Source organism: Pleurodeles waltl, chromosome 7 (genome assembly GCF_031143425.1).
Source record: "Pleurodeles waltl isolate 20211129_DDA chromosome 7, aPleWal1.hap1.20221129, whole genome shotgun sequence".
NCBI lineage: Eukaryota > Metazoa > Chordata > Amphibia > Caudata > Salamandridae > Pleurodeles > Pleurodeles waltl.
The window spans coordinates 576,599,555-576,615,674 of NC_090446.1; the positions used below are offsets into that span (position 1 = coordinate 576,599,555).

General features: G+C 48.7%; 1 protein-coding gene across 1 annotated transcript in view; it reads left to right on the plus strand.

Moving 5' to 3' along the window:
• CCDC42 (coiled-coil domain containing 42) overlaps window positions 1–16,120 on the plus strand; it is a 164,910-nt gene that overhangs the window by 92,004 nt on the left and 56,786 nt on the right. Inside the window, exons 6-7 of the mRNA XM_069201687.1 lie at window positions 9,898–10,119; window positions 11,391–11,549. Of these exons, the coding sequence (XP_069057788.1) occupies window positions 9,898–10,119; window positions 11,391–11,549 (381 nt within the window). The remainder of the gene's footprint in view (window positions 1–9,897; window positions 10,120–11,390; window positions 11,550–16,120) is intronic.

Genomic DNA, 16,120 nt, shown 5'->3' on the forward strand with positions numbered 1-16,120 from the left:
ATTTTTAGATTCAACTACATCTAATTGGAGCTGCGTAACTACCTGAAGTAAATAGTCCCATGGTCCATATTGAGAACATAGTGCAAACCAGAAGGATTAAAAATTTGTGGGCTCACTATTCTGTCAAGGAGACCATATCATCGGGACTTGCGCATCTTCCCAACATGTCCACCTCTTGGCAGCTCCAAACTCCACTAGTAATATAGCACAGAGTTAATGAATGGCCAAGTGGGGGAATGGGTTTTGGATTGGGAACAGCGGGGAAGGAGACCTGTGGAAGCAAGAGTTAAACAACACAATTGCAAGATTAATCACAATGACTTTCAATAAGTTTTGTTTCAAATAAACACTTATACTGAAAACATGAATGGCCTAAGGCTTCACTATAACTAGGTCTCAAGAATCTAGGTACCTGGAAATCAAGAAAAGTTTATACAAGGTTTTCATATGAACAATCCAGAATTAACATATTATATTTTTGAACAATAAATAACACTCTGTTGGATCTGGGTTTCAAGAATACTATAAACATTGAATAACACTCTATTGAATCTGTGTTCCAAGAATACTATGAACCTTGAATAACACTCTATTGAATCTGTGTTTCAAGAATACTATGAACATTGTCTAACACTCTTTCGAATTTGTGTTTCAAGAATACTATGAACATTGACTAACACTCTATTGAATCTGTGTTTCAAGAATACTATGAACATTGAATAATACTCTCCAATTAGTTCTTGGAATAGTCACTGTATTATAACAAAGGTTAAAGAACACCTGGTTTTCTCTGCATGAATGAACTGTACTAGAATCATGACTAACACTGCTACATCACACTCTGATTAAGAGTTCCAAAACTCAAATGTTCAGGATGTATTATGCACCTCAATCAAACTGCATATCTAGATTTCAATGTCTAGAAAATGATCGTGCACTCTGCCGATCTGTATTTCAAAGGTTAAATGCCTGGAATGAATTGCGCCCACTGTTGCCGATTCGATTATCAAGAACCAAATGCCATGAAGTGATTGCACGCTCTGCCGATCTGAATGGCAAGAAGTAAATGCCTGGATTGAATCGCGCACACTGTTGCCGATTCAGACTTCACGATACAAATGCCATAAAATGATCGCGCACACTGCCGATCTGAATGCCAAGAAGTAAATGCTAGGATTGAATTGCGCATACTGCTGCCGATTCAGACTTCATGATACAAATGCCATGAAATGATCGCGCGCACTGCCGATCTGAATGCCAAGAAGTAAATGCCAGGATTGAATCGCGCACACTGCTGCCGATTCGGACTTCACGATACACATGCCATGAAATGATCGCGCACACTGCCGATCTGAATGCCAAGAAGTAAATGCCTGGAATGAATCACGCACACTGTTGCCGATTCGGAATTCACAATACAAATGCCATGAAATGATCGCGCACACTGCCGATCTGAATGCCAAGAAGTAAATGCCTGGAATGAATCACGCACACTGTTGCTGATTCAGAATTCACTATACAAATGCCATGAAAACAATCGCACATGCGATTTCAAGTTTAGGCCCAAAACTCGAGTGTCACTGGAAAACGGAGTCGGGCCTAACCCGACCTCCGCCTTACCGCCCTGCTTGAAGATCACCAAATCAACGAGTGCAGGCCTGGAAATGACTGGATAGGCCTCCGGGACAGGAGCTCTGGAAAACACTGATGCTCTGCACAGGGACCTCTGAATAGTGGGCACGTGGAGTTGGGCTGGCTCCCTTATATAGAGCCAAGCCCCGCCCATGAGCCACACCCAACCATTCTACAAGTAAGACTTCTAGAAGGTCTTAGAATAAAGGACCATGCCCTGTAGTCCTGCAAGTAAGCCTTGCAAATGAACAATGAGTTACAAACAGCATTAATGACTTTTCAAGGTGGAAGCTCTGCAATGCAAAAAGTTAACATACTGCATAGAGACACAATGCATGAAATATGCCTTTGCATAAGGAGTGGGTTTTTGCATTTACGTCGCCCGTAGAGCGCGCTCTGTCCTGATGTTGACACACCGCCAATTCCGACTTCGACGGCACCTATTAGGCCCAGATCAGTGCATGAGGCTTATTCAGAACAGCCAGGCACGGGAGAGGAAATGGGAGGGGTCTGAGGACCCTTTAAAATATGGATTGGAGCATGAACAGATACTGGTATGAGGATCTAGAGCAAGCCAGTGGACTGGATACTTCTCCAGATGCTGGAATGCTCTTTCCTCCCACTGTGGCTGCGGAGGAGGGTGCATCTTATGCAATGGTGGTGCATAGGGCAGCTGAGGTCTTGGACCTACACTTGCCTATGGTGCCAGCCAGGACTAATCGCCTGACGAAGGTGCTTCAGCTGGGGGTTGCTACATCAGAGCCGATGTTACCCTTCAATGAAGCCCTCACAGATGTCCTTCCGGGAACATGGTCCAAACCCAGCACAGGGGCTCCTGTGAATAGGTCAATCAGCCGCTGCCATAGACCTGCTCCAAGCCACCCTAGTTTCCTCACCCAACACCCCACCCCAGAGAGCTTGGTGGTCCAAGCCTCCACTTCCCGTGGTGCCTTCCCTTCCGCCCCTCCGGATAGGGAATCCAAGAGGCTGGACCAACTTGGAAAAAAGTTGTTTTCCTTCTCCAGCCTGGCATTGAGGTAGGTAAACCCCTCTTGCCTATTTGGCTGTTTTTACCATACTTTATGGGAAACGGTGGCGCAAGTGCTGACCCAGGTCCCGGAGGGCATACAGGACACTCTCACCCAGGCTGTCAAGGATGGGAGAGATGCAGCCAAGTTTAACATCAGGTGTGGTTTGGACACAATTGACTCACTGGGCAGAGCGATTTCATCGACGGTGGCCCTCCGTCGTCACGCCTGGCTAAGTTCTACTGGCTTTTAGGGGGATGTCCAGTCGAGGTTGATGGACATGCCTTTTGATGGTGAGAAGGCAGATCCTTGGGCATTACAGCCGGCTCAGGGTTAGCCACCGTCCTCCGGCTTCACAGCATCCTGTGCGAGGACGAGGTCATGGTACCGTCAAACCCAGGGGGTCTGGCCAGAGGTCGGCCACCACCCAACCCCCCTCTTCCACAGTGCCCGAGCCCTCCTAGTATGGTTCTGCAAGATCGTGTCTGTCCAGTTGGAGGGAGGATTCAATTTCATCTCCCTCACTGGCAGTCCATAACATCGGACAAATGGGCCTTGCAGATAATACAGAAGGGCTATTCCCTCTCCTTCCAGTCTTTCCTTCCCTCTATCCCTCCAGTAAAAGAACGGCTGATGTAGGATCATTTGATCTTACTCCGCGAGGAAGTTACTGCTCTCTTGCCCAAGGGAGCCATAGAAAGGGTCCCAATGTCAGAAATGGGCAGTGGTTGTTATTCCCGTTACTTTCTGATTTCCCAAAAGAACAAGGGCCTTTGCCCTATCCTGGATTTAAGGGACGTCAATCTCTTCCTCAAGAAGGAAAAATTCAAGATGCTCACTCTTGCTCAGGTCTTGTCTGCCCTAGACCAAGGAGACTGGATGGTGGCGTTGGACTTGCAGGATGCGTATTTTCACATCCCCATCTGGCCCGCCCACAGGCGTTACTTGTGGTTCAAGATGGGCCACGAGCACTTTCAGTTTAACGGGCTCCACTTCGGTCTTGCCAGTGCCCCTCGGGTGTTCACCAAAGTGATGGCGGTGGTGGCAGCTCATCTGCGCAGGTTAGGGATTTCAGTCTTCCCCTACCTGGACGACTGGTTGTTGAAGGCTCCGACACCCCAGGCTCTCGTCACCCACCTTCAGACTATGGCAGACCTCCTGCATTCGCTCGGGTTCACTATAAGCATGCCGAAGTCACACCTGACTCCGTCTCAGAAGCTCCCTTTCATCGGAGCTGTTCTTGACACAGTGCAGTATCAGGTCTATCCTCCTGAGCAGCGAGTCCAGGATATTCAGGTTATGATACAGATGTTTTGGCCTCTATCCTGGATTTCAGTGAGACAGACTCTGAGGCTGTTGGGACTCATGGCTTCCTGCATCCTATTAGTCAAACAAACCAGATGGCATATGAGGGCTCTGCAGTTGGACCTGAAGTTCCAATGGGCACAGCATCAGGGAACTCTTACCGACATGGTTCAGATCTTAGAGGGAACTGCAAAGGATCTGCAGTAGTGATTAGTGAACTGCGATTCGGTCAAAGGCAGACTCTTCTCCCTTCCCCAACCAGATCTTACAGTAGTGACAGATGCGTTCCTGTACTAAGACGGTCTACGCCTGCAGTTGGAAACGTTTTGTATTATATTGTACAGAGAGGTCTAGTGATCCTCTTTCTTCTTCTCTTTCTAATATCCTTCTTTTCATTCTGTCACTCGCTCAACAGGGTCCCTTTTTAGGGACTCTTAAGGGCTATCTTTCTGCCTTATCAGCTTTTCTTCGCTTGCCTGATCAACAGTCTTTGTTTAAGTCTCCTATTGTACAGAGATTCTTAAAAGGGCTTGTACGGATGTTTCCACCTACGCCTTTTGTTATGCCCCAGTGGAACCTTAATCTAGTGCTTACTTTTCTTATGTATGCTCCTTTTGAGCCTTTACATAATTGTCCCCTCCGGCTGCTCACTATCAAAACAGCCCTTTTAGTGGCGATCATATCTGCCAGGAGAGTAAGTGAGATGCAGGCTTTATCATCAAAACTGCTGTATCTCACAATATATCCTGATAAGGTAGTCCTCAGAACTCGTGTCTCTTTCCTCCCCAAGGTGGTGACCCCTTTCCATCTGGGACAGAACATCATCCTGCCCACCTTCTTTGCTCCAATGCATCCCTCTAAAGAAGAGGAGCGTCTCCACCATCTGGACCCAAAAAGAGCATTGTCGTTCTGCCTTGACCACACAAAAGAGTTCTGGGTGGATGACCAAATCTTTGTAGGGTACGTTGGTGCAAAGAAGGGTCGGGCAGTCCAGAAATTAACCATTTCACGCTGGGTCATTCTTTGTATTAAAATCTGCTACGCTTTGGCTAAGAACCAGCCCCCTGAGGGCTTGAGAGCTCACTCTACAAGAGGGAAAGCTGCTATCACGGCGTTAGCTCGAGGCATGCCGGTACTAGACATCTGCCAGGCAGCAACATGGGCTTCCTTGCACATGTTCGCAAGACACTACTGCTGTGTCCCAGGAGGGACCAGGATGTCGCCACTTGGAGGAGGAGACAGAGGGGGCACCCAGCAACTCAGGGAGCCCTCCCAGAAGCAGGCAGCACCCGCAAAAGTACCTGAACAGGCACTTGGAAGGAAAGTGAACTGGAGTCCACCCGAAGTCACAAAAGGGAGTCCCACAATGCCGGAGGACAACTCAGAAGGTTGTGCACTACAGGAAGGAGTGTCGGGGACCCAGGCCTGGCTGTGCATGAAGGAAATCCTGGAAGAGTGCACAGGAGCCGGAGCAGCTGCAAAACAAGTGGCACCCAGCAATGCAGTCTAGCGTGGGGAGGCAAGGACTTACCTCCACCAAACTTGGACTGAAGAGTCACTGGACTGTGGGAGTCACTTGGACAGAGTTGCTGAGTTCCAGGGACCACTCTTGTTAGGATGAGAGGGGACCCAGAGGACCAGTGTTGCAGTCTTTTGGTGCCTGCGTTAGCAGGGGGAAGATTCCGTTGACCCACAGGAGATTTCTTCAGTGCTCCTGGTGCAGGGAGGAGGCAGGCTACCCCCAGAGCATGCACCACCTGGAAACAGTTGAGAAAGCCGGCAGGATGAGGCGATACAAGGTTGCTAGTAGTCGTCTTGCTACTTTGTTGCGGTTTTGCAGGCGTCCTGAGCAGTCAGCGGTCGATCCTTTGGCAGAAGGTGAAGAGGGAGATGCAGAGGAACTCTGGTGAGCTCTTGCATTCGTTATCTAAATAATTCCCCAAAGCAGAGACCCTAAATAGACAGAAAAGGAGGTTTGGCTACCAAGGAAGAAGGATTGGCTACCAAGAGAGATAAGAGCCTATCAGATGGAGCCTCTGACGTCACCTGCTGGCACTGGCCACTCAGAGCAGTCCAGTGTGCCACAAACACCTCTGTTTCCAAGATGGCAGAGGTCTGGGACACACTGGAGGAGCTCTGGGCACCTCCCCTGGGAGGTGCAGGTCAGAGGAGTGGTCACTCCCCTTTCCTTTGTCCAGTTTCACACCAGAGCAGGGCTGGGGGATCCCTAAACCTGTGTAGACTGGCTTATGCAGACATGGGCACCATCTGTGCCCATCAAAGCATTTCCAGAGGCTGGGGGAGGCTACTCCTCCCCAGCCCTGACACCTATTTCCAAAGGGAGAGGGTGTTACACCCTCTCTCAGAGGAAATCCTTTGTTCTGCCTTCCTGGGCCAGTGCTGCCTGGATCCCAGGAGGGCAGAAACCTGTCTGAGGGGTTGGCAGCAGCAGCAGTTGCAGTGGAGACCCCGGAAAGGCAGTTTGGCAGTACCCGGGTACTATGCTAGAGACCCGGGGGGTCATGGAATTGTCCCCCCAATGCCAGAATGGCATTGGGGTGACAATTCCATGATCTTAGACATGTTACATGGCCATGTTCAGCGTTACCATTGTGACGCTATACATAGGTAGTGACCTATGTATAGTGCACGCGTGTAATGGTGTCCCCGCACTCACAAAGTCTGGGGAATTTGCCCTGAATGATGTGGGGGCACCTTGGCTAGTGCCAGGGTGCCCACACACTAAGTAACTTTGCATCCAACCTTCACCAGGTGAAGGTTAGACAGATAGGTGACTAATAAGTTACTTAAGTGCAGTGGTAAATGGCTGTGAAATAACGTGGATGTTATTTCACGCAGGCTGCAATGGCAGGCCTGTGTAAGAATTGTCTGAGCTCCCTATGGGTGGCAAAAGAAATGCTGCAGCCCATAGGGATCTCCCGGAACCCCAATACCCTGGGTACCTCAGTACCATACACTAGGGAATTATATGGGTGTACCAGTATGCCAATGTGAATTGGTAAATTTAGTCACTAGCCTGTTAGTGACAAATTATGAAAGCAGAGAGACCATAACCACTGAGGTTCTGGTTAGCAGAGCCTCAGTGAGACAGTTAGGCATCACACAGGGAACACGTACAGGGCACATACTTATGAGCACTGGGGCCCTGCCTGGCAGGGTCCCAGTGACACATAGACTAAAACAACATATATACAGTGAAATATGGGGGTAACATGACAGGCAAGATGGTACTTTCCTACAAGGATGACGCACACAGATCTGAACAACGCCACCCAACAGCGCTCGCAGGGTACTGCTCAGCAGAAAAACTCCGGATTCGATGCTGACGCCACAGAATTCTAAGGTAAGGAATCTGCAGCTAGAGTCTCTGCCAGATAATTCGTTACCGAAGGTAAATAACTTGCTCATCACACACATTGAAAATAAATTCAAGGAAAACAGCATTTTGACAGTGCTTATGACAGTTCTGCAGAAAAGAGCTGGCTCTCTTAGGGGGGCCCTGAAACTCTGGGGGGCCCTGGGCCAGGACCCACATTGCCCATGCCTTAAAACGTCTCTGAAGATTTCCACTTTTCTACTCATAAGCTAGTGGGGCGCATATGTCAGATCAGCAACAGAGTCTCGGGCAGTGTTTGAGCATTTACAGGTCAGGTTTATTTGCTGGGTAATAGGCACTAGGGAGGCGAGTACCAGAAGCAGTGCTGTGAGGCAGTCCATCATGGTCATGGTGGAGGACGCTGGCACATGCAACTCAGCACCAATCTGAAAACAGTGCAACTGGCCACGATCTGCCTTTTGTAGCTCCAGTGCTGGTCGAAGGGAGGGAAATCTGGCTTAGGGAGGTTGCAATCAGAGTTCCAAAGTGAGCAAACTCAGTTTGATGGGTTGCAGGAATGAAGCCAGAGAGGTTCGATCACCTCAGGCAAAGCACATAAAACGCAGTGGTTTGCTTGGAGGCCTCCAAGGATGCACATACAGTTCTCTCCTAAGAAGGTGGAGACTCTCCATACAGTGAGTCACCGTACGAAGTTTGGGCAAGTACGCTTCGGTCGTACCATGGCTCCTCTTGCAGATAGAGGGTCCTTGCAATAGTTTTGTGGCACTTCATATTATATGTCTCAAAGGGCGTGTCCACTATGCCTCTTGCAGTCTACCTCCTGCTCAGGGTGTGCAAAAAACTGCTTCTTCCACGGTCCTAGAGCCTATACCTCACTCTGAAAGGATCTCTGCCTCTGATACAACCCTTCCTCTGTGGCAATGCTCAGAGATTCAAAGAAGACAACTGTGACCTGGAAGCAGGACTACTAACCAGTCGTATCCCCGCTACGTTTTTCATCCAGCAAGCACCTGGGTGTCCTCAGGATAGAAGTTTAAGCGTTACACACCCCATCTATCCATTCATTCATTCATTCACCATTTATTCATCCATCCATTCATTCATCAAGCTCTATGGTGGCAAGGCCACTCGCAATATTTGCATTGGCTCAAACTACACTGTGATAGAAGACATCTGATGATGCTCAAGGCAGCGTAAATTTACTCCACACAGTCCTTAGTCAATCAGAGGCTTTAGCTGAGGCTGCAACTTCTCTTCCTGAGCTGAACACAGGACAAGGTAGATGGCCAGACAGCCTCTTAAGAGAGCAGGTGGGCAACCCCTTAGCCTTTAATTTGTTCAATTGTATCTTCCTGCAGGCTGAACAGGTTAACACACAGTTCCCCTCTCTGCTTCACTGCTGTATTTGTTCACTCAAACCAGACATGAAAACAACCGAAGATATAGTGGAGTATTCAGGGTGGAGGTGAGCCAGGAGCACTGTTGGGGCATGCCGGGGCACAAAGAGGTGATTTGATATGGCAACAGCAAAGTCTACAATTATCTTCTATGTAAAATCATCATTTTGGGGCTTTACAATACATTTGGGGGTCTGAGGTAGAGGTGCCAGAACCCTAGGACTTCATGCATAGCATACAATTCAGTAATGACAAACAACAGATTTGACCACAGATGGCCATAGAAGGCTTCTAGAGTTATAGAAAAAGGCCTGTATCCCTAGAATAAAATCAGCGGCTACTAACAAACCAGTCATGCCATTGCCTGACCATGGGGACAGTACTGACCCATGTTGAAAAGAGGTACATCTAGCGTGAACCACTGTCTCCAACAACGGAGAATACGCTGCTGGGAGATCAACATGCAAAATTCATGAGGAGTAACACTCAGGGGACAGGTGACGCAAGTCTACAGAGCAAGTAAACATATCCGGACTGTTGGAATGTTGAAATCAGGAACAAAGTGGCAGAGACGTTTTGTACCAAGGACTCCTGAATCTACATTAGTGGGGTCCTCTTGCTACCTGAGTGCCTGAGTAGAAGGAGGTGGTGGCCTCTCCAGACAAGGGAACAGAGTAAACAGTGTTGAAGGAGTCTAATTAGAAGGCAGAGTAACAGAATATTGAGATTTATGTATTGTGCTGCAGACTATTGTTCCAAAATTATAAATTACCAAAGTACCAAGAAGTTGAGGATAGGTGCATGATAATTAACTCCAAATAAATAAGTATCTTGAAGATATATGTATACGCATATATATGGAGTTAAGGATAAGTCTATTTTTACCACTATCAACTTCCCGCCACAATATTTTGATTGTCGATTATTTTTGTTGCAATATTCTTGTGGCATGATATTTGTGTAGTCAGTATTCTGACACACAGCCAATTAGAGGATGGTCAGAAAAGACGGTAGTGGAGGCCATTGATGAGGTGCTCTAGGAGGAAATCCTGCAGATGATCCATCATTGGCAAGCATACAACAGGGTCCCATGCTGTGGATGGTGCTAGTGAAAGAGTATGTGCTGGTGGTACACCATTGAGGAAGTGCTGTTAATTGACCATTGCTCATTTCTCAGTTCCATGAGGTTCGGGATGTGATCAGTCGATACTTCACGTTGGTAGCCACCTACCAGGATCTGCTGAAGATTGAGCAAGAAGCACAAGAAAGTATTGAGAGTGCACGCGCACGCCTGGCCCACTATATAGAGGAGAAGAGTGACACAATCCTACAGTACAATAATGAGCTGTCCCTGCTGCAGACAAGGCTGGACCATGCACAAAGTGAAGCAATCGTTTGGGTAAGAAAAGGCATTACCAGACATGACTTATTACCGGCTTACAGGAGGGTGCTTGACCTTAGCTCGGTCAACGGATTTCAGTCTTCCAATGAGCACTCTCCATGCTATTCTCTGTGTTGCACTGCAAGGCAGGCCACGCCCTCTGCACTCCCAGCACCTACAGTACTGGGGGATACACTCTCTGCTAATCACTTCAGCCCCGACCTGCTGCACTCCTTTCTTGTCCAGTACTGTAAATACACACATTTCTACAAGTAATGCCTAACAACACTCAAGGCCATATTTATACTTTTTGACGCACAACTGCGCCAACGCAGTTGTGCGTCAAAAATTTTACCGACGGCTAACGCCATTCCAACGCACCATGCGGGCACCTTATTTATGGAATTACGTTAGCCGGCGCTACGGACTGGTCTGCGTAAAAAAAATGACTCACACCAGGCAGCGCCGGCGTATGGGAAAATGGGGGTTGGGCATCAAAAAATGGTGCAAGTCAGGTCTGAGGCAAAAATCAGGCCTCAAACCAGACTTGCGCCATTTATTTTGACGTCCAACCTCCATTGACATGACTCCTGTCTTAGCAAAGACAGGAGTCATGCCCCCTTGCACAATGGCCATGCCCAGGGGACTTATGTCCCCTGGGCATGGTCATTGGGCATAGTGGCATGTAGGGGGGCCCAAATCAGGCCACCCTATGCCACTTAAATAAAACGGACAAAAATACTTACCAAAACTGCCCTTTACTTCCCTGGGATGAGTCCCTCCATCCTTGGGTGTCCTCCTGGGGTGGGCAAGGGTGGCAGGGGGTGTCCCTGGGGGCAGGGGAGGGCACCTCTGGGCTCCTTCTGAGTCCACAGGTCCCCTAACGCCTGCCCAGACCCAGGCATTAAAAAACAGCGCCTGTTGTGCGCCGTTTTTTAAGGCCCACCCCTGTGCGTCAAAATGACGCTGGGGTGTAAATAAGGCACACAGGCCTTAAAGTCATTTTTTGGAAGGGAACGCCTACCTTGCATATCATTAACGCAAGGCAGGTTCCCCCTTCCAAAAAATGACGCACATGGTGGGATTTTGACATCCGCGGGGTCGGGCGTCAAAGTATAAATATGGGGCGGGGTTTGCGCCGAATGTGCGTCAAAATTTTTGACGCACATTCGGCGCAAACAGAGTATAAATATGCCCCTCACTCTTTCTAGTTCTGGGGCTCACACGTGGTTCCTACTGGTCCCTCACTCTCTTTCTCTGTTGTGCTTGTACTCCATGCACCTCATTAGGAGTCCCGTTGGATGCACATTCAGAACACAGCAGCCAAGAAAACTCTGCTACTTGGCACTATCAAGGTGGCAACCCTGAACCTCTTCCAGAGCTTGAGCAAAGACGTGAAGGAGCGGCTCCAGGTGCCAATGGATGACACACTCCAGCAGCTGGAAGTAGTAAGTAAACCACTGACCACTATTTTGTTTTATTTCTTTTATAGTGCTACTTCAGCCAATGTAGGTTGCTAGAGCGCGTTACATTACATGCACACATTAAACATTGACAATAAATCATATAAGTGTGTAAATGTAGAGGATGTGTTACATAAGACGGCGATGGTTACTGGGTGTAGGAGTCATATAGTCACATCTCCATACCTCACTTTGCTATATTAGGATTACAACTTATGAACTGCAAGTAACAAAAGGATCTGTGTTAAAAGCAGTAACCCACATACCTATCTACATAGAATAAAAAACTGTCATCTTTACGTTAGAAGATGTGCTTTGCAGGAGGCATATTAACCCGCCGTTAATACTTTGATTCAAAACTGTGACTCGACAAAAACACACACCTCTGCAGCAAATTTGTTAAGCTCCAGAGTTATCTTCTAATTAATATTATTCTCTGAGGTTTACTGGGCGCAGAAAGATCTCTGCAGCAGGTGCCTTAACTCCAGAAGATATTCTAAAAAGCAGACTTTGCAAACAATTAAGCAGAAAAAATGTACTGCCACGTTTCTCCTTGTTGCCAGTATCTTTGTTGCAAAAAACTATATTGTAACCTGAGGTATAGATTTTGTTTCAGGGTCACGTTTTTGACACCCCCCATGATAGACCTGCTAAACGTATGTGAGGTAGTAAGATCTGATGTCACTTCTTGTGATGTCACTTCCTGTGAGGTCATCATTTATGATGCCACTTCCTATGACGTCACATCCAGTGATGTCACGGGCCATGACGTGCAGGTGTTCGGCGGCGAGGGGGGTGTCTTCGGTGGAGGTGGTGACGTTGATGGAGTCCTTGAAGACGATTCCTCCACCTACTTGGTCCACACCAACCCAAGGACCACACTCAGAGGAACTCTCATCTACTGACCCCCTGGACCACGCGCCCTCTTCAGCGACTCCATCACTGACTTCATCTCCCCGCATGCCCTTGCCTCGCCGGACTACATCCTCCTTGGTGACCTCAACTTCCACCTGGAACAGAACAACAACCCCAACACCACCACCCTGCTCGCCAACCTCGGCCTCAAGCAACTGGTGAGCACCCCCACCCACATCGCCGGACACACGCTAGACCCCATCTTCTCCGCCAGCAACCACGTATCTTGCAGCCACTCTTCCGCTTTACACTGGACTGACCACAGATGTGTCCACTTCACCTTCCGACGCGAGACTCGCCACCTCCGCACACAACCCATCCCACGCCTACAGTGGAACAAAATCCCTGAGGAACAGCTTCTCTCCACTCTCAACGACAACCAACCCACCTTCTCCTCCGACCCCAACGACGCAGCCCTCAGCCTCACAAATTGGATCACCAACTGCGCAGACAACCTCGCTCCCCTCAGACGCCTCCCAAGACAGACCAACACCAAAAAACCTCTCTGGTTCACCAACACCCTTAAGGAATTAAAGAAAACCTGCTGCACCCTCGAGAAAGCCTGGCGCAAGGACCACACCGCAGATAACATGACTGCCCTCAAGAACGCTACCCACGAACACCACCAACTGATCCGCGCCGCCAAAAGAAATTTCTTCACAGACAGACTGGACAAAAACAGCCACAACAGTAGAGAACTCTTCAACATCGTCAAAGAGCTCTCCAACCCTAACGCCAACGCCAACGCCATCACGCCCTCACAAGACCTCTGCAACTCCCTCGCCACATTCTTCCATCGTAAGATCACTGACCTACACAACAGCTTCGGACACCAGACCCAGCCAACCACCACAGAACCTACAACCCCAGCCATCACCCTCAACGCCTGGACTCACATCAACACGGAAGAGACCAAAACCACCATGAACTCCATCCACTCCGGTGCCCCCTCGGACCCCTGCCCACACTTCATCTTCAACAAAGCCGACGACATCATCGCCCCCCACCTCCAGACCATCATCAACAGCTCGTTTTCGTCTGCTACCTTCCCCGAGAGCTGGAAACACGCTGAAGTCAACGCCCTACTGAAAAAACCTACGGCAGACCCAAGCGACCTGAAGAACTTCCGCCCCATCTCGCACCACCTATTCCCTGCCAAAGTCAGAGAGAAGTCCGTCAACAAGCAACTTACCAACTTCCTTGAAGACAACAGCCTACTCGACCCCTCTCAGTCCGGATTCTGAGCCAATCACAGCACAGAAACCGCCCTCATCTCAGTCACAGATGACATCAGAACCCTGATGGACAACGGAGAAACAGTCGCCCTCATCCTCCTCGACCTCTCGGCTTCCTTCGACACTGTCTGTCACCGCACCCTAATAACCCGCCTCCGCTCCACCAGGATCCAAGGACAGGCCCTGGACTGGATCACCTCCTTCCTCTCCAACCGCTCCCAAAGAGTCTACCTCCCACATTTTCGCTCTGACCCCACCGAGATCATCTGCGGCGTCCCACAAGGCTCCTCGCTCAGCCCGACTCTCTTCAATGTCTACATGAGCCCCCTCGCCGACATAGTACGCAAACACAGCATCATCATCACCTCCTACGCCGACGACACTCAACTTATACTTTCCCTCACCAAGGATCCCACCAGCGCCAAGACCAACCTGCAAGATGGAATGAAAGACGTCGCAGATTGGATGAAACTCAGCCGTCTGAAACTGAACTCAGACAAAACGGAAGTCCTCATCCTCGGAAACACCCGACCGCCTGGGACGACTCCTGGTGACCACGCACGCAACCTCGGTTTCATCTTGGACCCACTTCTCACCATGACCAAACAAGTGAACGCCGTATCATCCTCCTGCTTCCTCACCCTCCGCATGCTCCGAAAGATCTTCCGCTGGATCCCCGCCGACACCAGAAAGACCGTGACCCACGCCCTCGTCACGAGCCGCCTGGACTACGGCAACACCCTATACGCAGGAACCACTGCTAAACTCCAGAAACATCTGCAACAAATTCAAAACGCCTCCGCCCGCCTCATCCTCAACATACCCCGCAACAGCCACATCTCCGCCCACCTGAGACACCTGCACTGGCTTCCCGTCAACAAAAGGATCACCTTCCGACTCCTCACCCACGCACACAAAGCCCTCCACAACAAGGGACCCGAATACCTCAACCGCCGCCTCAGCTTCTACACACCCACCCGTCCTCTTCGCTCCGCCAACCTCGCTCTCGCCGCCGTCCCTCGCATCCGCCGCACCACGGCGGGTGGGAGGTCCTTCTCCTACCTGGCGGCCAAGACATGGAACTCCCTCCCCACCATCCTCAGGACCACCCAGGACCACTCCGCTTTCCGGAGACTACTCAAGACCTGGCTTTTCGAGCAGCAGTAACCCCTTCCCCCTAGCGCCTTGAGACCCGCACGGGTGAGTAGCGCGCTTTATAAATATTTTTGATTTGATTTGATTTGATTTGATGACGTCACATGCCTCGTTTATGATGCCACTTCCTATGATGTCACATCCTGTGATGTCACGGGCCATGATATCACATGCTGTGATGTCACACTCGATGCCAATTGCATACTGCCTAGTCCACGCACTTCTATTTTTTAGGTCTTCTGCCTTGGGGTAGTCCATTTAGCAGACTCTTGAACTACTCTGCATTCTTAAAGAGATGTGTATCGGCCACAAAACTGAACATTCATATGAGGTATAAGGTTTTTGATCATCACTTGAAGTCAGGGGAATTAATACAAGCACAACATTCTTTAAAGGTAAGATGTAGAGAGAGATTTACTAATGTTTGTGTGGGTGCTTGAGTGGGACAAAACAATTTTGCTCTGCACTTATGGGACTTTTTATCATGCTGCGAATAGACACATTTTGTGTTGAACTGGGACACACAAGTGTGGTGCAAAGCATTAGTAAATCTAAGTTGTGGACTTTCAAGTGAATCATTTGTCTCATTGCATTGGGGATGAGATGTTAGTGTTTCAGTCAGTGGTGGCTGGTGTTCAAGGGCTAAGGGGCTGTGCCCCTCCCCCTTTGGGGCCTCTCTATTGAAGCAGAGTTTTAAATACATTTTAAAAATAAACCATTATGTTGATAAGTACTTAGGAGAGGTATTGTTTTGACTTTCTTCAGTCCCTGAATATAAGAGTAGACACACTGTAGGAGGCTGGCCTGGTTTGAAGTGGGTACTTTGGCTACTTACACCTTATACCAGGTCTAGTTATCCCTTATTAGTGAAGTAGTAGTGTTCTAGCAGCTTAGGTTGATAGCGGTAGCTATAGCAGAGCAGCTTAGGCTGAACTAGGAGACATGCAAAGCTCATGCAATACCACTTATAGTTATACAGTACTTATACACAAGTAAAGACAATACTCAGTGTTACCAAAAATAAAGGTAGTTTATTTGGGTAACACCGTACCAAAAATATCTTAGAGGCAATATTCTTTCTGTAGGAAAGTATTATACACAATATCTACGCTAGACACCAAAATAAGGCAAGTAATTAGACATACAATGGGCAAACAATAGGAAATGCTCTAGAATGCAATGGGAGAAAATAGGTCTAAGGGCAACACAAACCATATACTAAGAAAGTGGAATGCGAAACACAAATTCCCC